Source organism: Anomaloglossus baeobatrachus, unplaced genomic scaffold (assembly GCF_048569485.1).
Source record: "Anomaloglossus baeobatrachus isolate aAnoBae1 unplaced genomic scaffold, aAnoBae1.hap1 Scaffold_52, whole genome shotgun sequence".
NCBI classification, from domain to species: Eukaryota; Metazoa; Chordata; class Amphibia; order Anura; family Aromobatidae; genus Anomaloglossus; species Anomaloglossus baeobatrachus.
Genome location: NW_027444564.1, coordinates 188330 through 204849, shown reverse-complemented (window position 1 = coordinate 204849; position 16520 = coordinate 188330). Strand labels below are relative to the sequence as shown.

The 16520-nt window shown below is 47.4% G+C and overlaps 1 protein-coding gene across 3 annotated transcripts in view; it reads right to left on the bottom strand.

The window, feature by feature from the left end:
- LOC142282760 (uncharacterized) overlaps positions 1-16520 on the bottom strand; it is a 64037-nt gene that overhangs the window by 11639 nt on the left and 35878 nt on the right. For 2 of the 3 annotated variants that reach the window (XM_075333035.1, XM_075333037.1), the window contains exons 3-5: positions 9029-9205; positions 8761-8952; positions 7058-7219 (exon numbers count right to left, since the gene is read on the bottom strand). In XM_075333035.1, coding sequence (XP_075189150.1) covers positions 7058-7219; positions 8761-8952; positions 9029-9205 — 531 coding nt within the window. Of the gene's footprint in view, positions 1-7057; positions 7220-8760; positions 8953-9028; positions 9206-14608; positions 14693-16520 lie in introns of all 3 variants that reach the window. The other variant, XM_075333036.1, reaches the window with a different exon arrangement.

Sequence of the window (16520 nt, the reverse complement as noted above, 5' to 3'; positions counted from 1 at the left end):
CAGCAGTCTACTCTCATCCCCCAGAATCCTCCAGTGTACACTGTATAATCTCCCAGCAGTCTCCTCTCATCACCCAGAATCCTCCAGTGTACACTGTATAATCTCAAAGCAGTCTCCTCTCATCCCCCAGAATCCTCCAGTGTACACTGTATAATCTCCCAGCAGTCTCCTCTCATCCCCCAGAATCCTCCAGTGTACACTGTATAATCTCCCAGCAGTCTCCTCTCATCCCCCAGAATCCTCCAGTGTACACTGTATAATCTCCCAGCAGTTTCCTCTCATCCCCCAGAATCCTCCAGTGTACACTGTATAATCTCCCAGCAGTCTCCTCTCCTCACCCAGAATCCTCCAGTGTACACTGTATAATCTCCCAGCAGTCTCCTCTCATCCCCCAGAATCCTCCAGTGTACACTGTATAAACTCCCAGCAGTCTCCTTTCATCCCCCAGAATCCTCCAGTGTACACTGTATAATCATCCAGCAGTCACCTCTCATCCCCCAGAATCCTCCAGTGTACACTGTATAATCTCCCAGCAGTCTCCTCTTATCCCCCAGAATCCTTCAGTGTACACTGTATAATCTCCCAGCAGTCTCCTCTCATCCCCCAGAATCCTCCAGTGTACACTGTATAATCTCCCAGCAGTCTCATCTCCTCTCCCAGAATCCTCCAGTGTACACTGTATAATCTCCCAGCAGTCTCATCTCCTCTCCCAGAATCCTCCAGTGTACACTGTATAATCTCCCAGCAGTCTCCTCATCCCCCAGAATCCTCCAGTGTACACTGTATAATCTCCCAGCAGTCACCTCTCATCCCCTAGAATCCTCCAGTGTACACTGTATAATCTCCCAGCAGTCTCCTCTCATCCCCCAGAATCCTCCAGTGTACACTGTATAATCTCCCAGCAGTCTCCTCTCATCCCCCAGAATCCTCCAGTGTACACTGTATAATCTCCCAGCAGTCTCCTCTCATCCCCCAGAATCCTCCAGTGTACACTGTATAATCTCCCAGCAGTCTCCTCTCATCCCCCAGAATCCTCCAGTGTACACTGTATAATCTCCCAGCAGTCTCCTCTCATCCCCTAGAATCCTCCAGTGTACACTGTATAATCTCCCAGCAGTCTCCTCATCCCCCAGAATCCTCCAGTGTACACTGTATAATCTCCCAGCAGTCACCTCTCATCCCCCAGAATCCTCCAGTGTACACTGTATAATCTCCCAGCAGTCTCCTCTCATCCCCTAGAATTCTCTGGTGTACACTGTATAATCTCCCAGCAGTCTCCTCTCATCCACCAGAATCCTCCAGTGTACACTGCATAATCTCCCAGCAGTCTCCTCTCATCCCCCAGAATCCTCCAGTGTACACTGTATAATCTCCCAGCAGTCTCCTCTCATTCCCCAGAATCCTCCAGTGTACACTGTATAATCTCCCAGCAGTCTCCTCTCCTCATCCCCCAGAATCCTCCAGTGTACACTGTATAATCTCCCAGCAGTCTCCTCTCATCCCCCAGAATCCTCCAGTGTACACTGTATAATTTCCCAGCAGTCACCTCTCATCCCCCAGAATCCTCCAGTGTACACTGTATAATCTCCCAGCAGTCACCTCTCATCCCCCAGAATCCTCCAGTGTACACTGTATAATCTCCAAGCAGTCTCCTCATCCCCCAGAATCCTCCAGTGTACACTGTATAATCTCCCAGCAGTCACCTCTCATCCCCCAGAATCCTCCAGTGTACACTGTATAATATCCAAGCAGTCTCCTCAGCACCCAGAATCCTCCAGTGTACACTGTATAATCTCCCAGCAGTCTCCTCTCATCCCCCAGAGTCCTCCAGTGTACACTGTATAATCTCCCAGCAGTCTACTCTCATCCCCCAGAATCCTCCAGTGTACACTGTATAATCTCCCAGCAGTCTCCTCTCATCACCCAGAATCCTCCAGTATACACTGTATAATCTCAAAGCAGTCTCCTCTCATCCCCCAGAATCCTCCAGTGTACACTGTATAATCTCCCAGCAGTCTCCTCTCATCCCCCAGAATCCTCCAGTGTACACTGTATAATCTCCCAGCAGTCTCCTCTCATCCCCCAGAATCCTCCAGTGTACACTGTATAATCTCCCAGCAGTCTCCTCTCATCCCCCAGAATCCTCCAGTGTACACTGTATAATCTCCCAGCAGTCTCCTCTCCTCACCCAGAATCCTCCAGTGTACACTGTATAATCTCCCAGCAGTCTCCTCTCATCCCCCAGAATCCTCCAGTGTACACTGTATAAACTCCCAGCAGTCTCCTTTCATCCCCCAGAATCCTCCAGTGTACACTGTATAATCATCCAGCAGTCACCTCTCATCCCCCAGAATCCTCCAGTGTACACTGTATAATCTCCCAGCAGTCTCCTCTTATCCCCCAGAATCCTTCAGTGTACACTGTATAATCTCCCAGCAGTCACCTCTCATCCCCCAGAATCCTCCAGTGTACACTGTATAATCTCCCAGCAGTCTCCTCTCCTCATCCCCCAGAATCCTTCAGTGTACACTGTATAATCTCCCAGCAGTCTCCTCTCATCCCCTAGAATCCTCCAGTGTACACTGTATAATCTCCCAGCAGCCTCATCTCCTCTCCCAGAATCCTCCAGTGTACACTGTATAATCTCCCAGCAGTCTCCTCATCCCCCAGAATCCTCCAGTGTACACTGTATAATCTCCCAGCAGTCACCTCTCATCCCCTAGAATCCTCCAGTGTACACTGTATAATCTCCCAGCAGTCTCCTCTCATCCCCCAGAATCCTCCAGTGTACACTGTATAATCTCCCAGCAGTCTCCTCTCATCCCCTAGAATCCTCCAGTGTACACTGTATAATCTCCCAGCAGTCTCCTCATCCCCCAGAATCCTCCAGTGTACACTGTATAATCTCCCAGCAGTCTCCTCTCATCCCCTAGAATTCTCTGGTGTACACTGTATAATCTCCCAGCAGTCTCCTCTCATCCACCAGAATCCTCCAGTGTACACTGCATAATCTCCCAGCAGTCTCCTCTCATCCCCCAGAATCCTCCAGTGTACACTGTATAATCTCCCAGCAGTCTCCTCTCATTCCCCAGAATCCTCCAGTGTACACTGTATAATCTCCCAGCAGTCTCCTCTCATTCCCCAGAATCCTCCAGTGTACACTGTATAATCTCCCAGCAGTCTCCTCTCATCCCCCAGAATCCTCCACTGTACACTGTATAATCTCCCAGCAGTCACCTCTCATCCCCCAGAATCCTCTGGTGTACACTGTATAATCTCCCAGCAGTCTCCACTCATCCCCCAGAATCCTCCAGTGTACACTGTAAAATCTCCCAGCAGTCTCCTCTCATCCCCCAGAATCCTCCAGTGTACACTGTATAATCTCCCAGCAGTCTCTTCTCATCCCCCAGAATCCTCTGGTGTACACTGTATAATCTCCCAGCAGTCTCCTCTCATCCCCCAGAATCCTCCAGTGTACACTGTATAATCTCCCAGCAGTCTCCTCTCATTCCCCAGAATCCTCCAGTGTACACTGTATAATCTCCCAGCAGTCTCCTCTCATCCACCAGAATCCTCCAGTGTACACTGTATAATCTCCCAGCAGTCTCCTCTCATCCCCCAGAATCCTCCAGTGTACACTGTATAATCTCCCAGCAGTCTCCTCTCATTCCCCAGAATCCTCCAGTGTACACTGTATAATCTCCCAGCAGTCTCCTCTCATTCCCCAGAATCCTCCAGTGTACACTGTATAATCTCCCAGCAGTCTCCTCTCATCCCCCAGAATCCTCCACTGTACACTGTATAATCTCCCAGCAGTCACCTCTCATCCCCCAGAATCCTCTGGTGTACACTGTATAATCTCCCAGCAGTCTCCACTCATCCCCCAGAATCCTCCAGTGTACACTGTATAATCTCCCAGCAGTCTCCTCTCATCCCCCAGAATCCTCTGGTGTACACTGTATAATCTCCCAGCAGTCTCCTCTCATCCCCCAGAATCCTCCAGTGTACACTGTATAATCTCCCAGCAGTCTCCTCTCATCCCCCAGAATCCTCCAGTGTACACTGTATAATCTCCCAGCAGTCTCCTCTCATCCCCCAGAATCCTCCAGTGTACACTGTATAATCATCCAGCAGTCACCTCTCATCCCCCAGAATCCTCCAGTGTACACTGTATAATCTCCCAGCAGTCTCCTCTCATCCCCCAGAATCCTCCAGTGTACACTGTATAATCTCCCAGCAGTCTCCTCTCATCCCCCAGAATCCTCCAGTGTACACTGTATAATCTCCCAGCAGTCTCCTCTCATCCCCCAGAATCCTCCGGTGTACACTGTATAATCTCCCAGCAGTCTCCTCTCATCCCCCAGAATCCTCTGGTGTACACTGTATAATCTCCCAGCAGTCTCCTCTCATCCCCCAGAATCCTCTGGTGTACACTGTATAATCTCCCAGCAGTCTCCTCTCATCCCCCAGAATCCTCCAGTATACACTGTATAATCTCCCAGCAGTCTCCTCTCCTCATCCCCCAGAATCCTCCAGTGTACACTGTATAATCTCCCAGCAGTCTCCTCTCATCCCCCAGAATCCTCCAGTATACACTGTATAATCTCCCAGCAGTCTCCTCTCATCCCCCAGAATCCTCCAGTGTACACTGTATAATCTCCCAGCAGTCTCCTCTCATCCCCCAGAATCCTCCAGTGTACACTGTATTATCTCCCAGCAGTCTCCTCTCATCCCCCAGAATCCTCCAGTGTACACTGTATAATCTCCCAGCAGTCTCCTCTCATCCCCCAGAATCCTCCGGTGTACACTGTATAATCTCCCAGCAGTCTCCTCTCATCCCCCAGAATCCTCCAGTGTACACTGTATTATCTCCCAGCAGTCTCCTCTCATCCCCCAGAATCCTCCAGTGTACACTGTATTATCTCCCAGCAGTCTCCTCTCATCCCCCAGAATCCTCCAGTGTACACTGTATAATCTCCCAGCAGTCTCCTCTCATCCCCCAGAATCCTCCAGTGTACACTGTATAATCTCCCAGCAGTCTCCTCTCATCCCCCAGAATCCTCCGGTGTACACTGTATAATCTCCCAGCAGTCTCCTCTCATCCCCCAGAATCCTCTGGTGTACACTGTATAATCTCCCAGCAGTCTCCTCTCATCCCCCAGAATCCTCCAGTGTACACTGTATAATCTCCCAGCAGTCTCCTCTCATTCCCCAGAATCCTCCAGTGTACACTGTATAATCTCCCAGCAGTCTCCTCTCATCCCCCAGAATTCTCTGGTGTACACTGTATAATCTCCCAGCAGTCTCCTCTCATCCCCCAGAATCCTCCAGTGTACACTGTATAATCCCCTAGCAGTCTCCTCTCATCCCCCAGAATCCTCCAGTGTACACTGTATAATCTCCCAGCAGTCTCCTCTTATCCCCCAGTGTACACTGTATAATCTCCCAGCAGTCTCCTCTCCTCTCATTCCCCAGAATCCTCCAGTGTACACTGTATAATCTCCCAGCAGTCTCCTCTCATCCCCCAGAATCCTCCAGTGTACACTGTATAATCTCCCAGCAATCTCCTCTCATCACCCAGAATCCTCCGGTGTACACTGTATAATCTCCCAGCAGTCTCCTCTCATCCCCCAGAATCCTCTGGTGTACACTGTATAATCTCCCAGCAGTCTCCTCTCCTCATCCCCCAGAATCCTCCAGTGTACACTGCATAATCTCCCAGCAGTCTCCTCTCATCCCCCAGAATCCTCCAGTGTACACTGTATAATCTCCCAGCAGTCTCCTCTCATCCCCCAGAATCCTCCAGTGTACACTGTATAATCTCCCAGCAGTCTCCTCTCATCCCCCAGAATCCTCTGGTGTACACTGTATAATCTCCCAGCAGTCTCCTCTCATCCCCCAGAATCCTCCAGTGTACACTGTATAATCTCCCAGCAGTCTCCTCTCATCCCCCAGAATCCTCCAGTGTACACTGTATAATCTCCCAGCAGTCTCCTCTCATCCCCCAGAATCCTCCGGTGTACACTGTATAATCTCCCAGCAGTCTCCTCTCATCCCCCAGAATCCTCCAGTGTACACTGTATAATCTCCCAGCAGTCTCCTCTCATCCCCCAGAATCCTCCAGTGTACACTGTATAATCTCCCAGCAGTCTCCTCTCATCCCCCAGAATCCTCTGGTGTACACTGTATAATCTCCCAGCAGTCACCTCTCATCCCCCAGAATCCTCCAGTGTACACTGTATAATCCCCCAGCAGTCACCTCTCATCCCCCAGAATCCTCCAGTGTACACTGTATAATCTCCCAGCAGTCTCCTCTCATATCCCAGAATCCTCTGGTGTACACTGTATAATCTCCCAGCAGTCTCCTCTCCTCATCCCCCAGAATCCTCCAGTGTACACTGTATAATCTCCCAGCAGTCTCCTCTCATCCCCCAGAATCCTCCAGTGTACACTGTATAATCTCCCAGCAGTCTCCTCTCATCTCCCAGAATCCTCCAGTGTACACTGTATAATCTCCCAGCAGTCACCTCTCATCCCCCAGAATCCTCCAGTGTACACTGTATAATCTCCCAGCAGTCTCCTCTCATCCCCCAGAATCCTCCAGTGTACACTGTATAATCTCCCAGCAGTCACCTCTCATCCCCCAGAATCCTCCAGTGCACACTGTATAATCTCCCAGCAGTCTCCTCTCATCCCCCAGAATCCTCCAGTGTACACTGTATAATCTCCCAGCAGTCACCTCTCATCCCCCAGAATCCTCCAGTGTACACTGTATAATCTCCCAGCAGTCACCTCTCATCCCCCAGAATCCTCCAGTGTACACTGTATAATCTCCCAGCAGTCTCCTCTCATCCCCCAGAATCCTCCAGTGTACACTGTATAATCTCCCAGCAGTCTCCTCTCATCCCCCAGAATCCTCCAGTGTACACTGTATAATCTCCCAGCAGTCTCCTCTCATCCCCCAGAATCCTCCAGTGCACACTGTATAATCTCCCAGCAGTCTCTTCTCATCCCCCAGAATCCTCTGGTGTACACTGTATAATCTCCCAGCAGTCACCTCTCCGGTCAGCAGCTCGGTGATCTTGTTGGTGAGGTGGAGGATCTTCTCAGGTGTCGGGGAGTGCGGGGCTTCTGTGTTGCGGCTCTGGATCTCGCTCCGTCCTCCACACAGATGGGGGGTCACACACTCCCCAGACGTCGTCTTCACCACCATTTGCTCCTGTATACAGTGAGAGACGGTGATCACCACATAGATTCTAATAATCCTCCATCTTTTCAGTCACTCCTGTTATAATAACCCCTTATCGACCTCTGACGCACCGTATGTGTCATGGCGGCATTCAGTTCCCGCAGCGCTGGTGACCGGAGTCACTGAAATGTACCCAGAGCTGCAGCTACATGATGACCTGTAGTTGAACCCGGGGGGGGGGGGGGGGTCTAGTTTTAAAAATTGGGTCACTTGTGGGACAGCTCCACTCTTTAGGCACCTCAGGGGGTCTCCAAACGCAACATGGCGTCCGCTAATAATTCCATTCAATTTTGAAGTCAAATGGCGCTCCTTCTCTTCTGAGTCCTGCTGTGCGCCCAAACAACTGATTTCCACCACATTAGGTATCTGCATACTCATGAGAAATTGCACAATAAATTTTATGGTGCAATTTTTCCTGATACCTTTGTGAAAAAAAAGCTACCTCGTCGAAGTAACAATTTTGTGGTAAAGAGATTTTTTTTTTTATTTTCACGGCTGAATGTTATAAACTTTTGTAAAGCTCCCAGGGGTTCAAAGTGCTCACCAAACATCTAGATAAATTCCATGAGGGGTCTAGTTTTGAAAATTGGGCCACTTGTGGGGGAGTTCTATTGTTTAGGCACCTCAGAATGTCTCCAAAGGCAACATGGCGTCCGCTTACGATTCAAGGCAATTTTGCTTCTAAAAATTCAAATAATGCTCCTTCCCTTCCGAGCTCTGCTGTGCGCCAAAACAATTGATTTCCACCACATATGAGGCATCAGCGCACTCAGGACAAAATGCACTATAAATTTTATGGTGCATTTTTATCCGTACCCTTGTGAAAATGCTAAATTTTATGGTTAAAGTAACATTTTTGTGTACAAAAAATAAATTTTTCATTTTTTTACTTACTTATTTTGGTTTATGCGACGCACCTAAAGGGTTAATAAACTTCTTGGATGTGGTTTTGAGTAGAGTGAGGGGGGGGCAGTTTTTACACTGGGGTCACGTTGGGGTATTTTCTGTCGCATAGGTTTCTCAAATCACTCGAAATGTGATGTGGTACCTAAAAAAAGTTTAAGTAAATTTTATTGCAAAAATGAGAAATTGCTGATGAACTTTGAACCCTTCTGACTTCCTAACGAAAAAAAAATGTTTTGAAAATTGCGCTGATGTTAAGTGACATGGGGGAAATGTTATAGAGTAACGATTTTGTGTGACATCTCTCTCAGATTTATGGGCATAAAATTTCAAATTTTAAAAATTACAAAATTTTCGCCAAACTTCTAATTTTCACAAATAAAACACAAAACTACTGGCCTAAAATTACCACTTTCATGAAGTACAATATGTTACGAAAAAACAAACAAACAGTCTCAAAATCGCCAGGATCTGTTGAAGCGTTCCAGAGTTATTCCCTCATAAAGGGACAATGGTCAGATTTGCGCAAAATGGCCGAGTCAGGAAGGTGAAAATAGGCTGGGGGCTGAAGGGGTAGAGAGAAGTGTGATCTCTCGGGAGATTCTCACCTTTCCCTTTAACAAGTCGATCATCTCTAGGGTGAGGAGCCATATCCGTGCAGCCATGTTGCTTTTGTCCTCGTCTACCCTTGTGGGGTCATTTTTCCTCCTGACGTCCTGGTCCTGATCCTTCTGCCCCTCCATGTACTCCCACTCTTCCATGGAGAAATAGACAGCGACATCCTGACACCTGATAGGAACCTGACAGACATATACCCACATTACCCAGAATCCTCCAGTGTACACTGTAGAATTTCCCAGCATTCCCTGCACTCACCTCTCCGGTCAGCAGCTCCGTCATCTCTCTGGTGAGGTCTAGGATCTTCTTCTCAGGCATCGGGGGGTGCGGGGCGTCTGTGATGGGGCGCTCATTACTGCTCCGTCCTCCGGATACGTGGGGATGAATGATGGGGGCCGCACAGTCACCTGTCGTCTTCTCCACTATTGTGTAATCCTGTGTAAGGAGAGATGCTGGTGAGTATTAGGCCTCATTTACACCTGCCTGTCTCCAGTGTGTGGAGGCCATTGTCACACCTGCCTGTCTCCAGTGTGTGGAGGCCACTGTCACACCTGCCTGTCTCCAGTGTGTGGAGGCCACTGTCACACCTGCCTGTCTCCAGTGTGTGGAGGCCATTGTCACACCTGCCTGTCTCCAGTGTGTGGAGGCCATTGTCACACCTGCCTGTCTCCAGTGTGTGGAGGCCATTGTCACACCTGCCTGTCTCCAGTGTGTGGAGGCCATTGTCACACCTGCCTGTCTCCAGTGTGTGGAGGCCATTGTCACACCTGCCTGTCTCCAGTGTGTGGAGGCCACTGTCACACCTGCCTGTCTCCAGTGTGTGGAGGCCACTGTCACACCTGCCTGTCTCCAGTGTGTGGAGGCCACTGTCACACCTGCCTGTCTCCAGTGTGTGGAGGCCATTGTCACACCTGCCTGTCTCCAGCGTGTGGAGGCCATTGTTACACCTGCCTGTCTATTTATACCTCAAAATCAAATTATAGGGAGGAACCCAATTTATCAAAAACCATGAAAAAAATTCCTATATTAAAAATATCAATCTTTATTAGTCAATATCTAAAAAACTGTCAGTGCAGTCACAAAAAGAAAAGAATAGCCAAAAAAAGTGGTTGGGCGGGTAAAACGGGGGAGACAAGTGCGCCAGATGACGATATTGAGGATGTAGGCAGGGGAGGGGGGGGCCTATCCTAGCCCTATGAATTTCCCCTACCTACCAGCGGAGTGAAAACACCCTACTTTACTCGGTGCCCCCGCTCCTCGGCGGCTGTCCCTTAATGTCCCTCCAACCATAAAACCACCATCACCAAAAGTGTACGTGAAAAAGTGCAAGTCAAAACACTAAAAAGTCTGGTATGCAGTTCAGTTAATACACATGCAATCAGGTAGTTCCCAATCAGGGTAAAACAATGATCACACTATTTCCCTTAGGGATGACCAACGGTGCTCTTGTTTCAGAGGACACAGGCCTAAATAGTCTGAGTAACCACCCTAATGTTCATACACATCAGGTCAACTGCACACCCATCTCAGTTGAAAAAATATTTTTGACATTTTAGAATGAAGTACTCATCAGGTCATATCATAATATCAAAGATGATTAAAGCACTTAACATGTCAAGCTGTATACTCTCTCAGCATCTCTCTCAAGTCTGGTGTGCAGTTCCATTCATACAATTGCAATAAGGTAGTTCCCCTATCAGGGTAAAAAAACGACAATATTTCCCCTAAGAATGGCCGACAGTGTTCTTATTCCAGAGGATACAGGCATAAATAGTCTGGGTAGCCACTCTGTTGTTAATACACGTCGGGTCAACTACATACCAATCCCAGATGAAAAATTTGATAATTTAAAATGAAGTACTTATTATTCGGTTATATATCATACTCTCACAATAATAAAAGTACTTATCCATGTCAAGTTGCATATCATCTCAGCATATCTCTCAGCATATCTCTCTCAACGCGTTTCTCCCTCAGGATGTCTGGGGGTTCATCAGGAGATTTTCAATCAGTAAAGCCGATCTCACAATGGAGCGGTTGCTATGCCTAATAACGCCACTCAGGACCGCAAAAATATGGGTCCTGGCTCATTAGTGGTATCAGAGGTAATGCCTCATTTGGCCACACACCACCTCCACTTATATCAACTCGATAAGCGTCACTTAACCCCACCCCCATGCGACTTACTGTCCATGATAATTTCAAAAGGCCGCGCCATTCCGCCGGCGGTCACTTCCGGTTTGCAGTCTATGTGACGTAGGAACGGAAATCAATATTCCCCATCAGGCCTTGCACACAGTTCCAGGCCTCTGACGTCACACCGGAAGTTCCGGCCCATGGACCGCACATTGCGTTCCACTTATCAGGGACGCCCACATGGAGCACATGTTAGGGGAGGGTAATTGGCGGATCACATGACAATACACTGGCGGAACGCAAATTGTGCTCCACATGCAGTAAATGCCCTCATAGCAACAGGGGCGTCGCCTGTAGTGAGGGCTAGTCACGTGACTACCGAGTAAAGATTGGGCTATTCATATGAATGGAGAAATGAAAAAAAAAAAAAAAAACGATAACATTATATCGCCAGGAAATAACCATGCTCGTCCTATAGGGACAATAAGCGCATAGGCATAAAAGTCAGCTCCGCTCAATAACTCATCCCATAGAGATGTAAAGGGGGTTCCCAAACCACCATAAACCTTTCACAGGGAGTTAGATGAAACTGGTGAAATTTAATTGTTCATTAATCCCATCTGGGGACATACTCCGCAGAAGGTAGATCCACCTCGTTTCCCTTTGGAGAATCGCCCTATTCCAGTCACCCAGCCTCTCATGTTTTTGAACGGTCTCAATCACCCTAAATAGGATATTTTTATCCCCATTATGGTATTGGACCATATGCCGGGCCAGTGCAGTATCCCTTTTGTGGAGAATATCCCCCATGTGCTCTCCAATCCTTACTCTCAGTTCCCTCTTAGTTTTCCCCACATAATTTTTGGGACACTGACAGGTGCACATATAAACTACTCCAGTGGTCTTGCAGTTCGCAAAATCCCTATTGGAGAATACTCTCCCTGTCGCTGCACTTGTGAAGGTTTTAGAGGGGTCAATATACCTACAGAAACTGCAGGTCCCACACCTAAAGGTCCCAATCGGTCTCCTGTCCAACCAGGTCCCTCCCGATTTTGGTTGCTCAAAGTGGCTATGGACCACGTGGTCCCTTATTGACCTCCCTCTCCTAAAAGTGACTGAAGGTTTTGTAGTTAGGGTATCTGCCAAATCTGGGTCTGCCCGAAGAATGTCCCAGTGCCGCCTTAGAATGTCCATAATCCTATCCGTATGGTCGTCAAAGGTCCCAATCAATCTTGTCAGCCCATCATTTTGTATTCTCTGGCGGGGCGCAATTAGCTCTGTTCTGTTTCTTCCCTTTGCGACTCTATATGCTTCCTCAATTACTCCCACTGGATAACCTCTATCTCTGAACCTGCGTCTAAGGTTATTAGATTGTGCCTGAAAATCTCCCAAATTAGAACAGTTCCTCCGAAGTCGAAGGAACTGTCCCTTGGGGATCCCTCTCTTCAGGCTAGTGGGGTGACAGCTCTCCCATCGCAGCAAACTATTAGTTGCCGTCGGTTTTCTGTAGATGGTGGTATCCAGATAGCCGTCCTGGTTCCTCTTAATGTACAGATCCAAAAAGGAGATCCTGTCCCCCCCTATCTCCGAGGTAAACCTCAGGTTCAAATTGTTCAAGTTCAGATGTCCAACAAAGGCCCTGAAGGAGTTTTGGTCACCCGACCAAAGGATGAGGATGTCATCAATATATCTCCCCCAGAACAAAATCCTGGGGGTCCAGATGACATCCTCATCCCTAAAAACAACAGTGTCCTCCCACCAACCCAGGAGCAAGTTTGCGTATGTGGGAGCACAGGGGCTCCCCATCGCTGTGCCCCTGAGTTGATGGTAAAACTTCCCGTTAAACAGGAAGTAGTTGTGTCCCAGGACAAACCTCAGCAGTTCAATAATTAAGATGTTATGGGGTCCGAGATGACTCCCCCTACTCTTTAAAAAGTACTCGACTGCCTCAATGCCCTTCTCATGCGGGATACTGCTGTACAGGGCCTCCACGTCTATAGATGTTAGGATGGTGCCCTGTTCCACACAAATTCCATCCAACTTCCCAATAAGATCAGCAGTATCCCTAATGTATGATGGTAAAGATGTTACAAACGGGCGCAACAGTTTGTCCAGATATACACTCACATTCTGACACAGTGCTTCTATGCCCGAGACTATAGGTCGGCCTTTCAAGGGCACCACCCCTTTATGTATCTTAGGGAGTGAATAGAATGTTGCTATTCGTGGATGTTTAAGATACATAAAGTCAAACTCACTCTTAGAGATAAGCAGGTCCTCCAGTGCACGTGTCAATATCTCCAATAGTTTACAGGCATAGTCATTAGTCGGATCCCCCCTCAGTACCTCATACGTGGCAGAGTCATGGAGAATGGAAAAGCACATGTCCTTGTATTTACCCACATCAAGGATCACAGTATTCCCCCCCTTGTCGGAGGGCTTTATTACGATGTTTCTGTTTTTTTCTAGAGACAATAGTGCATCCTTCTCTAGTGGTCCAAGGTTGGTATCAGATCTCCCCTTTCTCGGATTAATTGAAAAAGTGAAAAAGTGCTGATAGGGGAACTACCTTATTGCAATTGTATGAATGGAACTGCACACCAGACTTGAGAGAGATGCTGAGAGAGTATACAGCTTGACATGTTAAGTGCTTTAATCATCTTTGATATTATGATATGACCTGATGAGTACTTCATTCTAAAATGTCAAAAATATTTTTTCAACTGAGATGGGTGTGCAGTTGACCTGATGTGTATGAACATTAGGGTGGTTACTCAGACTATTTAGGCCTGTGTCCTCTGAAACAAGAGCACCGTTGGTCATCCCTAAGGGAAATAGTGTGATCATTGTTTTACCCTGATTTGGAACTACCTGATTGCATGTGTATTAACTGAACTGCATACCAGACTTTTTAGTGTTTTGACTTGCACTTTTTCACGTACACTTTTGGTGATGGTGGTTTTATGGTTGGAGGGACATTAAGGGACAGCCGCCGAGGAGCGGGGGCACCGAGTAAAGTAGGGTGTTTTCACTCCGCTGGTAGGTAGGGGAAATTCATAGGGCTAGGATAGGCCCCCCCCTCCCCTGCCTACATCCTCAATATCGTCATCTGGCGCACTTGTCTCCCCCGTTTTACCCGCCCAACCACTTTTTTGGCTATTCTTTTCTTTTTGTGACTGCACTGACAGTTTTTTAGATATTGACTAATAAAGATTGATATTTTTAATATAGGAATTTTTTTCATGGTTTTTGATACACCTGCCTGTCTCCAGTGTGTGGAGGCCATTGTCACACCTGCCTGTCTCCAGCGTGTGGAGGCCATTGTTACACCTGCCTGTCTCCAGTGTGTGGAGGCCATTCTAACACCTGCCTGTCTCCAGTGTGTGGAGGCCATTGTCACACCTGCCTGTCTCCAGTGTGTGGAGGCCCTTGTCACACCTGCCTGTCTCCAGCGTGTGGAGGCCATTGTCACACCTGCCTGTCTCCAGCGTGTGGAGGCCATTGTCACACCTACCGGTGACCTGGTCACACGTATACTAAGTAAAGTCAATAGAGATCTTCACACCTCCATGTTTACACAATGTCACGGCAGGAGAGAGAGGCCATACTGGTCCTATAGGACAACACACAGGAAAGAATGTCTTATTGCTAGGTAAAGGGGGGGGGGGGAGTGATTACTTCTGACAACAACCTGCAACTCACCCTCACTGCCCTCACCGACCCGATACAGGTTCTGCACCTGTCACCGAGCTGGATACCTGGGGCCATCTTCTACCGGCAAAAGGGCTGAAATTAAAGATGGCGGGTATGAGTGCTAGTCAACACCACTAAAGGAAGACAAAAGGAAACAATACAGGGGAAACACGAATGCTAGCAATTGAGCCAAGGTAGAATACAAAAGTCAATACTTATCTGAGGAGCAACAACCACAGAAGTCTCTGGAGCAACAGAAGACGACCACAACAAGGAGCAAACTATAAGCTGCACCCAAACCACCCCATTGTGAGGTTAATAAAGGAAGTCAAAGGATAGCAACTGAGATACAGGACGACAGTTCTCCAGGGTCCTAGAGTCCACTAGCTGCAGAAACAGAGAACTGTCAGATAACAACACATGCTGCCAATCTCAGGAAATTTCTAACATTCGCTGCCACAGGATTGTCAGCCGTCCGTGATACCTCCATGACACAAATGGACCATGTGAAATGTGAAACACCTGCGTGTCTGGGTGATTTTCACTGAGATAAGATGATTTTTTTTTTCCACTGTAACTAGAGTTTCTCCAAGACTCTCTGGGGTGCATCAGTGTCCAATAGAGGATGAATCTTACTGCCTCCTTTTCCTGCTCAGGCCCAATCCCCATATCCAGGAGTGGGCGGGAAAGGTTGGATGGTATTTAGCCCCAGCCCCCCTCTTTAGACTAGGGAAGATGGCACTAAAGGGCGTGATTTTCATTATTTTGAGAGCACAGGACTCATGAATGGACAATCAGGAAAAGTCAGCAGAGATTCATCAAGAGGCAGAGACACATCCAGACTGCAGATGTCAACCGAGCTAATGTGAATAATGCCCTACACAGAATAATACAGAGGAACAAGACAAATATAGATAAAATCACACCCAACCCCCCCCCCCCCTATATCACACCTAACCCCTCCACTCAGCAGATAATATAGAATATACAGAAGTTTACCCCTCCACTCAGCAGATAATATAGAATATACAGGAGTTTACCCTCCACTCAGCAGATAATATAGAATATACAGGAGTTTACCCTCCACTCAGCAGATAATATAGAATATACAGGAATTTACCTCTCCACTCAGCAGATAATATAGAATATACAGGAGTTTACCCTCCACTCAGCAGATAATATAGAATATACAGGAGTTTACCCTCCACTCAGCAGATAATATAGAATATACAGGAGTTTACCCTCCACTCAGCAGATAATATAGAATATACAGGAGTTTACCCTCCACTCAGCAGATAATATAGAATATACAGGAGTTTACCTCTCCACTCAGCAGATAATATAGAATGTACAGGAGTTTACCTCTCCACTCAGCAGATAATATAGAATATACAGGAATTTACCCCTCCACTCAGCAGATAATATAGAATATACAGGAGTTTACCCCTCCACTCAGCAGATATAGAATATACAGGAGTTTACCTCTCCGCTCAGCAGATAATATAGAGTATACAGGAGTTTACCTCTCCACTCAGCAGATAATATAGAATATACAGGAGTTTACCCTCCACTCAGCAGATAATATAGAATATACAGGTGTTTACCCTCCACTCAGCAGATAATATAGAATATACAGGAGTTTACCTCTCCACTCAGCAGATATAGAATATACAGGAAATTACCCTCCACTCAGCAGATAATATAGAATATACAGGAGTTTACCCCTCCACTCAGCAGATAATATAGAATATACAGGAGTTTACCCTCCACTCAGCAGATAATATAGAATATACAGGAATTTACCCCTCCACTCAGCAGATAATATAGAATATACAGGAGTTTACCTCTCCACTCAGCAGATAATATAGAATATACAGGAGTTTACCCCTCCACTCAGCAGATAATATAGAATATACAGGAG